This window comes from Pyrus communis, chromosome 4 (genome assembly GCF_041283825.1).
Source record: "Pyrus communis isolate YQ-2024b chromosome 4, ASM4128382v1, whole genome shotgun sequence".
In the NCBI taxonomy this organism is placed as follows: domain Eukaryota; kingdom Viridiplantae; phylum Streptophyta; class Magnoliopsida; order Rosales; family Rosaceae; genus Pyrus; species Pyrus communis.
The window spans coordinates 6,891,954-6,905,742 of NC_142568.1; the positions used below are offsets into that span (position 1 = coordinate 6,891,954).

At 38.5% G+C, this 13,789-nt stretch overlaps 2 protein-coding genes across 5 annotated transcripts; one reads left to right on the top strand and one right to left on the bottom strand.

Annotated features, from left to right (window-relative positions):
- The first annotated feature begins 5,079 nt into the window (after nucleotides 1-5,079).
- Nucleotides 5,080-7,498, top strand: OZS1 (C4-dicarboxylate transporter/malic acid transport protein). The gene is made up of 3 exons (XM_068460962.2): nucleotides 5,080-5,670; nucleotides 5,961-6,763; nucleotides 6,918-7,498. Exons 1-3 carry the CDS (start codon nucleotides 5,140-5,142, stop codon nucleotides 7,264-7,266), a joined length of 1,683 nt encoding a protein of 560 aa, XP_068317063.1. The 5' UTR covers nucleotides 5,080-5,139; the 3' UTR covers nucleotides 7,267-7,498.
- On the bottom strand, nucleotides 5,799-12,472 carry LOC137723552 (protein TPX2). 4 transcript variants are annotated; one of them, XM_068462752.2, is made up of 19 exons: nucleotides 11,952-12,472; nucleotides 11,549-11,695; nucleotides 11,348-11,419; nucleotides 10,933-11,086; nucleotides 10,478-10,586; nucleotides 10,290-10,340; nucleotides 9,690-9,787; nucleotides 9,534-9,609; nucleotides 9,378-9,440; nucleotides 9,112-9,198; nucleotides 8,927-8,985; nucleotides 8,720-8,798; nucleotides 8,570-8,635; nucleotides 8,403-8,465; nucleotides 8,204-8,281; nucleotides 8,046-8,090; nucleotides 7,826-7,908; nucleotides 7,661-7,737; nucleotides 5,799-7,275 (listed from the first exon to the last, which is right to left on the bottom strand). In XM_068462752.2, the coding sequence occupies exons 1-18, from the start codon at nucleotides 12,121-12,123 to the stop codon at nucleotides 7,719-7,721; spliced, it is 1,521 nt and encodes a 506-aa protein (XP_068318853.1). In that variant the 5' UTR covers nucleotides 12,124-12,472; the 3' UTR covers nucleotides 5,799-7,275; nucleotides 7,661-7,718. The 4 variants fall into 4 exon arrangements, with proteins under 4 accessions (XP_068318853.1, XP_088548556.1, XP_088548555.1 ...); XM_088692430.1 differs by having other exon boundaries at nucleotides 7,144-7,275; nucleotides 7,661-7,734; XM_088692429.1 differs by lacking the exon at nucleotides 5,799-7,275 and having other exon boundaries at nucleotides 7,328-7,734.
- Nucleotides 12,473-13,789: the final 1,317 nt, after the last annotated feature.

A 13,789-nucleotide genomic window follows, 5' to 3' on the forward strand; every position in this document is an offset into this window, starting at 1 on the left:
GAAGATGCTTCTTCTTTTGCACATGTGGCTGCTAGCGCCGGTGTCAAAGTACCATGTATAGTCTTGGTCTCCATCATTATTCTTGCATGCCAACGCCATTCTCTTCTATCTCTTCTTTCACATAATTGACCTTTTCATCAAGTCTGCTATTTAGGGCTCTACATTCCTAAGCATAATGCCCGAACTTTTGACAATTATAGCATTAAACTTGAGATTTTTCATACCTCGAATTTGAGCATCCTCTTCCACGACCTGTTGTTGAACTTTCCTCTTTCGTAGTTGCTATGGTTGTTGGAGTGGTTGTCCATGTCCACGTCCACGACCTCGACCACGACTTCTTTCGTACTGGCTTCTCTCGTTATCAAAACTTTCTTCTTTCTTCTTTGGCTGGACATGTGTCTTTGAGGAGCTACTCATCATTCCCTTGCCTCTTCTTATGTTTCTCTTCATATGCTTGTAGTGAACCCATTAATTGCTCTATACTAATTTCTTCCAAGTTTTTAGTTTCTTCAATCGTCACAACAATGTGCTCGAACTTGGGGTCCAACGAGTGTAGTATCTTTCCCATAATTCTAACATCTTCTAACTTTTCTCTGTTTCTTTTTAATTGATTGGAGACTACTAAGACTCTTGAGAAATAATCAGAGATTGATTCAGACCCTTTCATTTGTAAAGATTCAAACTCACCTCTTAATACTTGAAGAGAACCTTTTTCACTTGTTCGGCTCCTTTGTAAGAGGTTTGAAGCTTCTCCCATGCTTTCTTGGCGGAGGTTGTACTCGAGACCTTCTGCAGGCCATTTTCATCTAATGCTTGGTAGATGAGGTAAAGAGCCTTCTTGTCTCTCTTTCGTGAATCTTTCAAACTCTCCTTCTGTGGTTGAGACAGAGTAGCTTCATCCTCTGGCTCAGTGTAGCCTTTCTCCACGACTTCCCAAACATCATGTGCTCCCAAAAGGGCCTTCATTTTGATACTCCAATTATCGAAGTTGTTGTTGTCGAGCACTAGAACTTGGAAGGCTGCCATAGCGTTGCTAGCCATAGCTCTGGTACCACTTTGTTGGGGTTTAAAAATGCTTCACTACTTTGGAGATGTTTATCTCACAAAGGAGAATGTAATGCAGCGGAACTTGATAGGCAAGAGAAAGAAAGAATACTCAAAGTATTACACACGATTTTTATTCACTCACAAACTTAGTACAAGAGGAAACACTAAAACACTCTTAGAAGCTTTGTTGCTTCTTCTTACTTCTTACTTGACACTCTCACTTCTTACTACTTGCTCTCTTGGTTGTTACAAATCGTGTGGATGCCTTCTCCTTTTATAGGCATGGATGGAACCTTGGAGAAGCATGGTAGCATCATGCTAAAGATATCTAGATAATTCCACTACCTTCCTAAGCTAAAATTATCTACACTAATCTTGTATATTGGTGGAAACCTCACCATTCTTCTAGACTTCCACCAACTTGAACTTTGCTAGAATTCTCTAGCATGTGCATGGATCTTTCTTTGTGTATGGGCCGAATCAATTATCTTTGGGCCAAGACTAGATTACAATTCAACAATATCTGATTTCCTTAGAAGCATGATCACCTTTGTCGACTAAATCTCTGTCGTCAGCACAATCGTCGTCGGCGTAAGCCAATCTAGGCTATTTATTTAGAGGCTTGTCTACGTCTTTGTCGTAGAGCGTCAACTACTTCTTCAAGTCCCTTGTATATGACAGAAAAGCACAGTGGTAAGACTAAAAGGGGAGAAATAAAAATTAAAAATAAATAAAAATAAAAATAAAAATAACCTGTATGTGCATAGTTTTTTGCTGCAATTAAAGGATTGACAGAACAATTGGAAAAATCACAAAAAGAGAGAATGAAAAGTACATGTTGGAAGTGGGGTTAGACTCCTCCGTTGAAAAGTTTAAAAAAAAAAAATATATATATATATATATATATATATCTGAAATACATCTGATTTTAAGATCATACCCCAACAAAGGAAAATAAGGTGAGAGATTTGATGATACATGCAATGTTTTTCTGGATTCATGATTTTCTTGGCATGCAATTTGTTAATTTGTTGGGAAAATTGACTGATGAAGGTAGAAGAGCCTTTTGGAGTTGTAGAAAACAACTCACCAAAAGAACATCTCTTAAAATGAAGCAAAAGAAAAAATGGAGTTTTTGTAGTAGAGGCAGAGGATTACGGTGCCGAACTTCCGATGGGTGAATATTGGGGGTGGATGGAGAAGCAAATCTAAAAAGGTTGAATTTGAACATTCCAATCTCCTTTTCAGAACATGGGTCGTACATGGAGACAGCAATTTCCATCGTCAAATCCTTGCAACTGATATTTTCCTCTTCCAATCCTTTTTTTTTTTTTTTTTTAATATATCATGTTTGGGATCACTAATCTAAGGGGCCAAATTCATTGATGAAATTTATGATGAATCTGCGAGGGTGGGTGTGATTCATCCAACCAATAGTAACATTCGTTGCTGAGTATGCGTAAACAGTATCACTCAGGCAACCATTTCCCATCAGTGTTGTGTTTCATTTTTATTATTTTACCCCTATTACAAGCGGTTAGTTTTGAGTTATCTCTCTTATTAAATGAGGACATTTTTGGCATTTTTGAATGCTTCACCAAACTGAGGCTCTCACTTTATATATATATATATATATATATATATATATATATATATAGAAGATTACCAAGTTTGTCACCAACATAGAACTGTTTTCCTTGTGCCCAAGTTTAGTAATCAAAATTAATGGTCCAACCTTTGTCATCACCAACAACAAAATTTGTGGCCAAAATACAAGAGGCAACAATAGCTAGAGTGGCAAGGATAATGAATAGGTGGGAAGAGGGCATTGCAACTAATATTGAGGGAGCTAACTTTGTTTCTATGAAGTTGCTTGTTATGAAAAGATGAGCTCAATCAATTTTGTTGCAGAAATGAGTCGAAATGGTACTCATTTTATAGTAGGGTTGTAAGAACTAGGGCTGGGCACGGGCCAGGCCGTGTCTAATTTTGAAGGAACCAAACCTTACTCGTTTTAAACAGTAACAGGACGGGCCGGACAAGGTAGAGGGTTTTTAAGTTTGGGAACCGGCCCTAACCCGACCCGTTTCAAACGGACCGGTTTGAGGCAAGTCCACGGGTCCAATTAACTTTTTTTTTTCTTTTCTGGTTTTGATACAAAGCTCCAAAATGTTCCACAGTTCCAGATTGCTCCCATTGCCAATGAAATCGACCAGTTGAAAGCTACCCACACCAGCAGCTGAACCACCGATGGTGAATCGGTGAAACTGGTGGTCCCATCTCTTTTGCTCATCTCTCCCAATCCCAAATCAAGGTCTCTGTCTCTCGACTCTGATTGACGACGATGGCGCGAGACTCCAATCTGACTCAAATCGAAGATGGCAGTCTTCTGTATGTACTCCGTGAACTGAACCCTGATGGTGGACACGCCGTTAGCTGCGATGAGCTTTTGGGTGTCGAGCACCATGATTTTGTATGTTTTGCAAGACGGCGAAGCCATTGCCTACCAAACCGAAGATGAATTCCATATCCTTCTGATAAAAGGCAGAAAGTCTTAATTTTTAATTATTTTTTCCACTAAGATGAAACCTTTTGTCAAAAATGTGCACAATCCAAATCGGTTTTTTTAATAGGTATTTCAAAATCTGATTAATCTCCTAGGTTTTTTGAATTTTGATGCTTCATCCAGATCGATTCTGTAGAAATCTCAAAGCAATCGGCGCAATGAATTCGAGGGTGGGAAGGAGAAGAGAATGGGGAATAGGTGGTGCCATCAAGGGAGCTAAGCCGTCATGGTGGTGGAGGACATGACTCAAGTAGGAGTCTGGTTTAAGTCCAGGAAGGAAAGGGACGATGGGATGGAATGGATAATGGATTAGGTTTCGAGAATTATTAAATGGGTTATAGTTAGAAACGGGCCGTCCGGGGACCCGTTATTCCAAATCCTAGGACTCGACCCGCCTTTTAAATACTATGGACCCGCCCTGCCCCACCCCATTTCTATTCTCGAAAAATTGGAACTGACCCGTACCTGCCCCAAACCTTGATTACCCACCCGGACCCGCGGTTCCTGTACCCGTTTGCCCACCCCTAGTAAGAACAAGAAGAGAGAGTCTAAGCATGGGGTCTGGCTAGGGAAGGCAATGCCACTGCCGAACGGCATAAAAGACTACAGAGTTAAAAATACAAGATAAATAGAAAGTGTAATATCGAACGTAGGAGTGGGGTTTTTTTATATTTTACACACTCACAAAGAAATTAAGAGTGGAAGTTGGGTTAAGCCATAAAATAAGCAAACAATAATTTAATATCAAACTTGTATTTTATGGAGTACAAACCTAAAATCTCCAACTTACTAATAACGAGACTTAATGCCACTAAACCGTCTTGTTGTGCTTACATGGTCCTAGAAGTACATAGACTGGCAAAAGAAGACTTAAAAACTGGACCCTTTTGGGTCTCACTCTCATCTAATTGGGCTACCAACCTCACCATTAAGCCTTAAGTTACATTGTCCAAACGTATATTACAAATTTCCAAACCCAAAATATAGATTCGAATTTTAGATTTGAACCCATGTTACACTCCAAATCCATGGAGCTCTTAAGCCACCAAATACTTGAAAGCTCTCTCTTTGCATGCCATAGTTATTGGTCTCAATCTCATCAAAAAATTATGTCATTTAGCCAACTTAACTAGAACAATGTGCTTTTTACACTCAAATTCAAAATTTTCATCCCGTAATTTAAAAAAAAAATATTATGTAAATATCCTATTTGTCAACAAAAATCTCATTACGAAATTAAAATCTTAAGCCACAAAACCATCGATTTTTTTTCTCTCACGGGATACCCCTCCGAAAACTCACTTTTTTGTCTTAAGAAAGTATTGGCTCCCATTTCATTACCAACAACCCACCACCTGCGTAACCCACGTACCTCAAAAGTTTCCCCCTTTTTACATAGTACACAAGAAACAAGTTTGCAACACATGATGATCACATATAAAGCACTTCTGAGGGTTAACAAACCCAAGAAATAAATCTAGTTTCATCATAGCTTAGCTTTTATTGTTTGCGTCGGAAAAAGAAACATGGATAAAAGACCAGTTACTTGTCCGAGTTTCCGTAACTCACATTTCGTCGATATCCATGAAGTTCTGCCAGAAGAAGAGGAAGAGGAGGAGGAGGGAATTGCAAGAGAGGCCGAGAAAGCGGATAACTCATTTAGCAGAAACACTAAAATTAATAGACAGATGAAGAGAAGTGACGGGAGTTTCAATAGGCAACTTTCACTTGAAACTGGTTTTTCAGTTCTTAGAAGTGAGTCCAAGGCTAAAGATGGGAGGAAGGTTAATCTTCCGAGAAGTGGAAGAAGTTTCGGAGGTTTCGATTCGGTTACGAGGGTTGGCATGGAAGGAAGGAGAGGAGACTTCAGTATCTTCAAGACCAAGTCATCAAATCTGAGTAAGCAGAACTCTTTGTTGCCTACGAGAAAGGAAATAGATATGGAGTCTCAGAGGACTAATGATGGCTATGGAGGAGTTGATGAATCTGCTAATGAAAGTGTTCCTGCTGGGAGATACTTTGCTGCCCTTAGAGGACCTGAGCTCGACCAAGTCAAGGTAATTAACACACTGATCAAAGCAGGTTTTGTTGTCTAATGTTGAACTAATTCTTCCAAATGAGTATTACATAAGGCAGACGACGTGTTGTCAGAATGTCAATCTAACACTATTCATTAAACTAAGTATTTATCTAATCAATGATTTAGATTGACGGTCTGGTAACTTTAACACGTCAGATTGTTTGACGAGAGAGCGTTTATCTTACATATATCATTAGCGGGTGGGAAAAATTAGAAGTATGAAGCCTTATATGAATCCAAACTGATAAGTTACTATCTGCCCTGCAGGACTATGAGGATATACTCCTCCCAAAAGATGAGAAATGGCCCTTTCTCCTCAGGTTTCCAATTGGATGCTTTGGTATTTGTCTTGGCCTTAGTAGCCAAGTTGTCTTATGGCATGCTCTTGCCACTAGCCCAGCGACCAAGTTTCTCAACATTTCACCCTTCATAAATCTTGCACTTTGGCTATTAGCAGTGTCAGTCCTGTCCTGTGTCTCCTTCACCTACATCTTCAAATGCATTTTCTACTTTGAAGCAGTGAAAAGAGAGTTTTTCCACCCCGTTCGGGTCAACTTCTTCTTCGCCCCTTGGGTTGTCTGCATGTTCTTAGTCCTCGGAGTACCACCTGCACTAGCCCCAGGCAAACTTCACCCTGCCATTTGCATCTTCATGGCACCCTATTTTCTTCTTGAGCTCAAGATCTACGGACAGTGGCTTTCAGGCGGGAAAAGAAGGCTCTGTAAGGTGGCCAATCCATCTTCTCATCTCTCAGTAGTTGGCAACTTTGTAGGGGCAATTTTAGCTGCCAAGGTTGGGTGGGATGAGGCTGCCAAGTTTTTGTGGGCAGTTGGCTTTGCACATTATCTTGTGGTTTTTGTTACTTTGTATCAGAGACTACCAACAAGTGAAGCATTGCCTAAGGAGCTCCACCCTGTGTATTCCATGTTTATTGCAGCCCCATCGGCTGCAAGCATTGCTTGGGAAACCATTTATGGGGGGTTTGACGGGTTGTCGAGGACATGCTACTTCATTGCATTGTTTCTCTATGTTTCACTGGTTGTGAGGATCAACTTCTTCACAGGGTTTAGGTAAGCTATTCTTTGTCTGAGGCAACTCATATCCTCAATAATTTAGTATTTGACGGGGAATGATATCTGACATGTTATGTAATCAAACTAAGAATTATGAACGAAAACTCTTTAGTTGCCACTACGTTCTGACAAACGGTTTATACTTTTGTAGATTTTCAGTGGCTTGGTGGTCTTACACCTTTCCGATGACAACTTTCTCAGTAGCCACCATCAAGTACGCAGAACAAGTACCATCAGTTCCAAGCAAGGGACTTGCAGTCACTCTTTCTCTCCTGTCGTCTGCAATGGTGTCCGTATTGTTTGTCTCCACTCTTCTTCATGCCTTCGTTTGGCAAACGTTGTTTCCAAACGATCTCGCCATTGCCATAACAAAGACAAGACTTGGCAAGGAGAAGAAACCCTTCAAAAGAGCCTATGATATAAAGCGTTGGACAAAGCAGGCCCTAACCAAGAACAATCTGGTAACCAAGGATACAGGTGGAGCTAAAGAAGAGGACTAAGAGTCTCTACTGCACAGAGAGAGAGAGAGTTAAAAGTTGCAAGGAGTCAAGAACATATCCGTATTTAAACTAGAGATCATGTATAACATCTGTAACAGTATTTAAACATATGATGCACATTACTGCAGATTGTGTATGAACTTGACTAATCACAATTACATGTGTTGGTGCCACCGAAAATTAACATTGTAAGAGGTGGCTTTAACAGCTATACAATACCGGCCCTTCGACATATTTATTGGATTTCAAATTTTCAACTGAAACCTACAAATTGTGGAACTGAAAAGAAAAAAGAGCTGGGTTTTACATATATTTGAAAGAACACCAGCCACGAAAGGGCTTGGTAATCTTTTTGAAGAGTTGTATAACCATCAATGCTAGACATTTCTCCGACCTTTCGTTTTGATAGCAGATATTCAAATCTGATTCCCATGTAGATGCCACCTTTAATGTCAACGAACGCCCAACCTACTGTAGCAATTTCAGGGACAAGATAAGTGAAAAAGAAAACATAAAGAAACTAAAATAGCGCCTATTATCCATCGCTCAGTTAGCGTACCTCATCCTCAATTTCTTATCAACATCGGTTGTGCACCTGTCTTGAGCCTGCTTTCCACCAAACAGAGAAGGTTTTTCTTTTATCTACAAGAGGACGTGCGAAATTACATGGATATCATATGAGAGAAGAAATGGGAAAAAGAAAGATCAAGCACTCAAAGAAAATCAAAGATAAATGAATGATCAAGACTATCTATAGCCACTCCTATACAGTACCTTACCTTATGGTCTTGTTGGAAAACAGTCGATCTATTTTCTTTTGAGTCCTTGAGCCAAAGAAAAAAAAAACAAATAACTCAATAGAATACTAGGGAAAGTGAAATCAAATCAATAATATATGTGATGTGAGTGATAAGAAAGTACAGAGGACAAGGATAACCTTCGTAAACAAAGATGTAGGCTGGGATAGTTTCCCCTGTGATCCATTATTTGGCTGGCGCTCAGTGGTTAAAGAGAGCTAGGATTCAACAGGAGAACAAATGAGATTACAGGTATATGCAAACTGTAATGGTTACAAAGGAACAACAAGAGAGAAGCACAAATTTGTAAAATAACTTATCATATAAACTTGTTGATACCTTACTAAAAAGTTCGGTTGGCGGAAATTGCTGTACTCTTCTGTCTGTCTGAAAATTAAATTCCTTTACATGAAATAAAAACATGGTGTTAGCCAAGTTGATTCTGCCAATTGGGAAACAAATACGATTTACGGTCACTAAGCAAGAGAATAACGTCTATGAAGTACCATTGGTACAGTGGTTTCTCGCTTGCTATTCCAGAAAACACCAATATTCCCTTTGCTAGAAAATATCTGCATTTAGATAGGAAATAATTCCATAGTTGGCATCAGCTAGAATGAATTTCAACTGAATGATGTAGAGCAGGAAAATATTACCTTTTTGTTAAGAGGACGAGCTTTAAATGTTTGCATTCCTGCATTTCCATCCTTCTTAGGACATTCCACTGTATTTGGTCTAATAAAACAAGATCAAACCGAGAGTAAGAGCTATATTTCTAGTATGAATACAAAATTGGAAAATGTGAACTGAGCATTTCTATTAATCATGTTCATTTAGTTATATATGATTCTTTCAGCTATTACCTTCTGGATTCTCCTTTTCTGTTTTCCGCAACGGTAGAAATGCTAGGTTTTTCCAAACCCTACAAAATGCAGAATAATAGTTAAACGTACACGAGAAACTTTTGAGCACAACGTTTCACATGACTCAAGGGACCACTGTGAATTAAGATAACAGTGAAAACTACTTAATGAAATTCACAGCTAACCTTATCGTGATCATTGAGATGATGTGAGGATGATGAAACAGCCGATGCATTTTGCATAGCCCTTTCCATTGTCATGAGGTGAAATTCCTAAGAAGCGAAATTAACAAAGGGACTCAGAGCCACAAAACTTCAAAAGACACTTACTTTTAGAGAGCATTTATTTTTCAAATCAGTTTGAGGGTACAATTATCTTTATCCTCCAAGCCACTAACGAAAAGAGTTATAATAGGTTAAAAAGAAAAAAATTATAAATATCAAGCACTCACTTGAAATTCCGGCAACTTTGGAGTGCTCCTTGTTGGAAGTGGCAATGAAGGAGCCTCAAAAATCTGCAGTATAAATGCAAAAAAAAAAAAAAAATGTGGCGTAATCACAGATAAAACACTATTGAAAATCCGCATCTAATAACTTGAAGTACCAACTTTTCGGTTCAATGGACGAGCTTTGAATTTTCGATGAGTTGATGTCACTTGTTCTAACATAGATCCATTGTTAGGCCTGAAATATAAACATAAAATAACTCCCTGCAGATTGGTAAACAAAACTATGTGACTTCTGCCCTGAAAGCCAGAACTCACCTAATCCTGTGTGCCCTATGTGCCGTTTCAAAGTCAGGCTCTCTTGGAATGGTAAGTCTCAACTTAGGGTGTGCAGTAGTTTTGTCGAAAGTTTCATCCTGCAATATCACCCGTAATAAGAGAGTTTTAGAAACTTAACTGATGACTCGAGCACATCTCTTATTTGAAACATTATCATATTACAATAGAACAATACTATGGGCCATCTCAGTTCCCTCATGTATTACTCCAGACACCTAAGAACAAAATCACAAGTAAAAAATCTGGGAAGCTCTCTATTACACACAGAATAACTTCTCTAACAATATAGAATACCAGTTGTAGTTTGATTAATAAACCCATCCAGACAAAGGTATTATTGATCTAAAGTAGAAATTTTAGACAACTTTTGAAACAATAACTTATTTGTGTTATTAGATAATTCAGACGAAATAATAGCATGGCTCTAAGTGACAGTTAACCAGATCATACAAAAACTGTTGCAAGAAGTTATTGTTTCAAAAGTAAGAGCGGAGAAAATGAAGAATGCTCAATCCATAGGTACTAGTTCAAAAACCTTTTTCGGTAGGAAATTCAGTCATCAAGCAATAGCTAGAATACCTTTTTAGGTACCTTGTGGACAAAATTAGTTTGCTGCTTTGCATCAGTAACCTGTCATGGAGAAAATGAAGAATGCTCAATCCATAGGTACTAGTTCAAAAACCAATTGTAAATTTCCTTAAACAAAGAAAATGATAAATGACTTTGACTATGCTCAGAACCAATTGCAGTTTATAAAACTTCTGTACCTTACGCAAGTGCCCTCCATCTAGCTTCTGTCTCTTGGGAGCTTGACTTTCAACCCCAGAAGAACTACACAAGCTCTTCTCATTGTTTTGAACATGCAGCATTTGGAATCTAACAATTTAGATATAAAACATCATAATGCAGTCAGTATGGGACTTAATGGTAGTACGGTGTCCACATTTTACACTTTCTCTGGTTACAGGACATAGAATGCAGGTATTACTGTCTCACATATAATTACTTTATTGGACATAGTAATGCCAAATTTACAATATCTGGGGAATTTAAATCAGTGTGCATAAGAAACAGAAAACATAATAGTTATTTGAACTAACTACGTGAGCAACTGAGCGGTGATGATAAAGTTACATGAACATAATAGTTATTTGAACTAGCCACATCTGTACTTACACAAAACGTATTACACATAGACGAAAGGCAGAACATTCTGAAGTACCTGGAACCACCATTTTGAGGCTTCAGATTTTGCTTAGCGAGCTGACTTGCTGTGGGCTTCATCAAAGTTGAGCTCCTGGGGAACGATGGCTTTACAGAAGCATTACTCTGACCTTTAAGCTTATCACCGGTTAGGTGGCTGTTGAATGTCAGTCCTGGAAAATAAAAACATAAATTAAAAGAGAAAAAGTTCTAAAAAAATATACATTATGCTAGACCAATTGAAATAGTTTGATATAGTTTATTATAGTTCATTAGTAATGTGTCTGTGATGACTTGTTTAAAAATCTAATTCCATCTGAAAATATTCAGATTTTAACTGCGTATAGTTTATATCCCGCTCTTAATTTATTCGGAAATCATCTGGGAAATCCATTAGCAAACACATTAATCATCAAGGTACAGAAAATGATCACCTGTACCAGCTCCATTTGGTTGATTTAGAACTTTTTGTAAATTTCCAAAGATCCCTCTATTCATTCCTTCATCTAGAACATGAAACATTGCACTTAAAGATTTAGGCTTCAAACCAAGACAAAGACGCTGAAAACAAAAGAATAATCTTTTCTAAATCCTGCTTCTCTACAAGGAAAAAATCAAGGGGATTTGATCCATACCCCTGCTGTTTACATCCATTGCACATGATTCTGTGCCCACACCGATATCAGAATTTCGGTCATTTGCATTCTCCACATCGGATTTTGGGGAGGTGTTTACGTTTTCCAGGAGGATTTCCGGTCCAAGTATTAACCTTGTCACAACAGCTGCAACAGACCAAAACATTATCAACATATAACTTCATACATTGCTCTAATTCTTAAAACCGCAGATTTTTATTCAGAATATAAAACAAGAACAATCATTTTTCACAGTAAAATTAAAAATTGAGGCGAAGTATCGTAATCCTAATCTTTCAAATGCTTGAAAATCAGTCAAGCCAAAGATATCTATTCCTGAAACCAAAAAGAATCGAAAACGCAAATGTCAAGAAACGGCGTCATTGGAGGCAGAAAGGCTTACGAGACGGCGGGTAGCTCTTGGCGGACTCGAACCAGAGCTCGGCGCGGCGAGCCTCAGCCGGCGTCTCCTCCCTAGTGAAGTCAAAGTACCAAGCTGCATCGAACTCGTAGTCAACGTCCACTTCCTGTGCCATAAACACTTCCTCAACCTCCATATCGTCCTCCATTTCCATCCTCTCTCTCTCTGTCCTCAACTTTCTCTCTCCAAAATGAACCGCCTAGCAGAGCCAAAATAGCTCTGATTTGGGATTCGGAGCTCCGAACCCGACCGGCTAAAACCCTAAATCCGGAGTTTTCAGCTCCGCGTTGTATAGCAGTCTGAGAGAGAGCAAAGGTTGGCTCTCGGCGCACTGTAGCACCGCCCCGTGTAAATACTGTAACCGAAATTTAAGCGCGAGGTACAAGCGGTCAAAAGCGCTGATGGCGCAGGGTCCAAGCGCTTTAAAGCAGGGAGGGGTTGGTTTCGCAGGAGCGTTTGGATTTTGGACAGACGCCCAGGTTTCGTTTTTGTTTTGTAGCGTCGGGGTTCGCAACGATCCGGAAATTTGAATTTATGGCTCTGGAGAATTTTATATTAATATTTATGGGATGAATTGCCGGATTTACCCCTGGGTTTTGGGGAATGGAGTTAAAATTTGAATAGAGTGGTGGGGTAAGAGGGTCATTTAGGGGGTGTCCTTCGACTGAGGGGCAGAGGTATCGGTGTTCGAGCTCTGTTTCGGGTGGCGAAATCCTGTCTACGACTGTGAAATTTCGGCGGGTCTTCAGTAATACCCCTTGGGTTTGGAAGAATTGCAAGATTGGCCCTAACGGTTGGATTTGTTTGTAAAGGTCATGAAAGAGGGAAGAGATTGGGGCCCTCCTAGCTGGCCCTAGGAGGCTAGGCTAGTTCAAAAATGAGATGTTGATCCAGGGGCAATGGAGCAAACATGACAAGTTACAGTGTCTCCAAAGGAGGAGCAAAAACTTCGCAAATAACAGTAAAAGAAGATAATAAGGGCGTTTTTCAATTGAAATGGCAATTTTTATATTGCATAACATGAAATAGCAGTAGAGGAAGTTGCTATCAAATTTGACAACAGCTTCAAATTTTATATTTAGTTAATAATAAATGTTTTTATAATTTGTATTATTATCTTTTCTTTTAAAAATACTAATTACACTTATGAAAAATAAATAATAGTTTAAATTTACATATCGTAAAGAATAAAATTTATAAAAGATCACTATGCCACATAAGCCTTTAAATTTAAATTTTATGTTTAAAATCATCTCTTTTAGGGATGGTTTTAGGGTTCTACATACCAAAATATTTAAGAGATATTGAAGATTGATTGTTGCGCTAATCATATGGTAAGAAAGGAAATAGTAATTAAAGGTAATGGAGTGAATTCAGACCAGTTAACACTACAAATTTCTCCTAATGCTGTAGCTCGTCAGATTTTCTCTTACACTAAGGTGTAGGAGATTTGGGCTAAACCACATAATGAATTTGTAATAATAATTTGGTATAGAACTCGTTATTCATAAGATCTAAAATCTCCTACTTACAAATGAATAAAAAATCACTAAATTATAGATTACAAAACTCACAAATTGAACCATACGTATATTTATGAATATTGAAAAACATCATGATTAAGGGCGTGTTACTCTTTTTTATTTAGTTGTGGGCTTAACTGTAGCAGTGGTCCCTAAATTTTACTCCTCTTTTAATTTTAGTCCATGAATTCTAATATTAGTTTCTTTAGTCCTCAAAGTTAACAATGTATTGCACCATTAGCCCTTTTCACTAACGTCATCCTTTTTTTGTTAAATCTAGGGGTATATTAAGAACTT